The sequence below is a fragment of the Brassica napus genome, chromosome C7 (assembly GCF_020379485.1).
Source record: "Brassica napus cultivar Da-Ae chromosome C7, Da-Ae, whole genome shotgun sequence".
NCBI classification, from domain to species: Eukaryota; Viridiplantae; Streptophyta; class Magnoliopsida; order Brassicales; family Brassicaceae; genus Brassica; species Brassica napus.
The window spans coordinates 9,011,555-9,014,034 of NC_063450.1; the positions used below are offsets into that span (position 1 = coordinate 9,011,555).

At 40.2% G+C, this 2,480-nt stretch overlaps 1 protein-coding gene across 1 annotated transcript; it reads right to left on the bottom strand.

The window, feature by feature from the left end:
- Positions 1-1,013: 1,013 nt before the first annotated feature.
- On the bottom strand, positions 1,014-2,075 carry LOC106350833 (uncharacterized mitochondrial protein AtMg00810-like). The gene has a single exon (XM_013790672.1). It carries the CDS (start codon positions 2,073-2,075, stop codon positions 1,014-1,016), a length of 1,062 nt encoding a protein of 353 aa, XP_013646126.1.
- Between the last annotated feature and the right edge of the window lie 405 nt (positions 2,076-2,480).

Sequence of the window (2,480 nt, forward strand, 5' to 3'; positions counted from 1 at the left end):
GGTAAGCTTGATCCAGGACACGACTAATGCGTTGTTTACGCACCAATCTTCATAATCATCAGAGTCTTCAGACGGTTTTGGAAGAGATCCGTCTGCAAAACCAAATTTCTTTCTTGCTTTCAAAGCCAAGCGAATATTTGCAGACCACTCGTCGTAGTTTGTTCCACGTAACGCCGGACGCGAGATCGTATGACCGGGATTATCACCGGCGGTGAGATCGTACGTCGAGTATGTTCAGTACGAACCCTAGACTGATCTGAAGTTTCAGAATCAGTTGATTTCGGCATGTTTTTAGAAGAATCTTTCGATAGAATAATCAGCCAGCTTAGGTCAAAGAGAGAAGAAAATAATTATAGATGGATCGATTAACCAGAAAACCTAGAATTTGAAGTTAGGTTTAATGCTCTGATACCATGTCAAGAACTCTTAGTAGTATAAAGATGATCCTTGTTTGATATGTTGTGAAGGCTGTGCCTTATATACAAGAGGTCACGTAGGTTACATAAAACCTAATTACAACGGTCTAACGACTAGGGCCTCATACGGCCCAATATTTCCTTATAAATATTTACACCTCACCCCTCTACATCCACCCAACTCTCTCTCTCTCTCTCTCTCTCTCTCTCTCTCTCTCTCTCTCTCTCTCTCTCTCTCTCTCTCTTAGATGATATCCTATCTTCTCACAAAGAAGATAAATATTAGATTTTCTTTTCCTCTGTTTTTAGATCTGCGGGTTTTTAATTTGTTTTTTTTTTTGCAACAAACGGCTATTCTATTAGTCTGGGTAACCTGACCGGAATAGAACAACATATTGGTCTAACGTGTTTGCTTAACTCACAAGATTATAGAATAACTTCTTTATTAGCTTAAGAAAATCTCTCAAAACTTAAGCTCTCACAATAATCTCTCTCACTTATAAGTTCATGTCACAACTCAACATCTTCTTATATAGAGATCTAAAACTCCTAAACTTAATAGTAAAACTTTTTATCCTAATCCTAATACAAGTAGGATTAGTATGACTTGAGTTTCAAGCTATCTTCAAGTTTATCTCTAACATTCTCCCCTTTAAACTTGAAGTCACCATCTTTCAAATCTTGAACTCCAACCAGTTCTCGCATCTCCTTGAATTTCAATCTCCCTAAGGCTTTAGTAAGAATGTCGGCTTTCTGAAGACTCCCTGCAATGTGCCCCACGTCCACTAGACCATTATTGTCTATGCATTCTCGAATGAAATGATAACATTTATGAATATGCTTACTCCGTCCATGAAACACCGGATTCTTTGCAAGCGCTATTGCAGACTTGTTATCTATCTTAACCACCACCTTCTCACACGGTTCTTCAGTTACTTCAGCAAGTAATTCATGTAGCCAAATTTCTTGTTTTGCCGCCTCAGTAGCTGCCATAAACTCGGCTTCACACGAAGAGAGAGCAACCGTTTCTTGCTTTTGAGAGCACCATGTGATGGGGAAATCGTTTAGATAGAACATGTGGCCTGTTGTACTTCTTCCATCATCAATGTCAACATTGTGACTACTGTCACTATACCCTGTTAACGTCCAGCCTGCTTTGCTTGACCGGGAGAAGTTAAGACCATATGCAAATGTGCCTTTTACACACCTTAGAATCTGTTTTAAAGCCGCCCAATGAGAAGCCTTAGGTTCATGCATATACCTGCTTAATACTCCAACGGAATAGGATAAGTCCGGTCGAGTATGTAGTAAGTAACGCAAGCACCCTATGATCCTGCGGTAGTCCTTCTCATCCACGCTGGCTTCCTGCTCCGCCTTGGAGAGCTTGAGACCAGCATCCATAGGATATTGCGTTGCATTGCAGTCAATCATGCTCGTTTCTTCAAGAACTTTCTTTGCATAGCTCGCTTGCTTGATTGATATTCCACCATTGTGTTGAACGACTTCAATGCCTAGATAATAGGTTAAGAGACCAAGATCACTCATCTCGAATTTGTTTGACATATTGCCCTTGAACCCGTCTATCATCTCTGTCTTAGACCCTGTGATCAACAAATCATCAACATATACCGCCACAAGCAAAACGTCTCCATCTATCATCAAACGATACTGAGATGCTTCCTTTGTGCATCTAATAAACTTCAGATCCTCGAGGGTTTCATTTAGTTTCGTTCCAAGCCCTCGGGGCTTGTTTCAAGCCATACAACGCCTTCTTCAATTTGTAAACTTTCTCTTCACTTCCTTTGACTATATATCCCTCCGGTTGACATACGTAAATGTTTTCTTTTAGATCACCGTTTAGGAAGGCTGTCTTGACATCAACATGATGCACTTGCTACCCTCTCGAAGCTGCTAGTGCTATGATGAGACGTACAGTCTCTATTCGCACCACAGGTGAGAAAACCTCTTCATAGTCTACACCGAGTCTTTGAATGTATCCCTTAGCTACCAACCTTGACTTATGTTTTTTTATAGTTCCATCAAAATTTCTTTTTATCTTGAAAA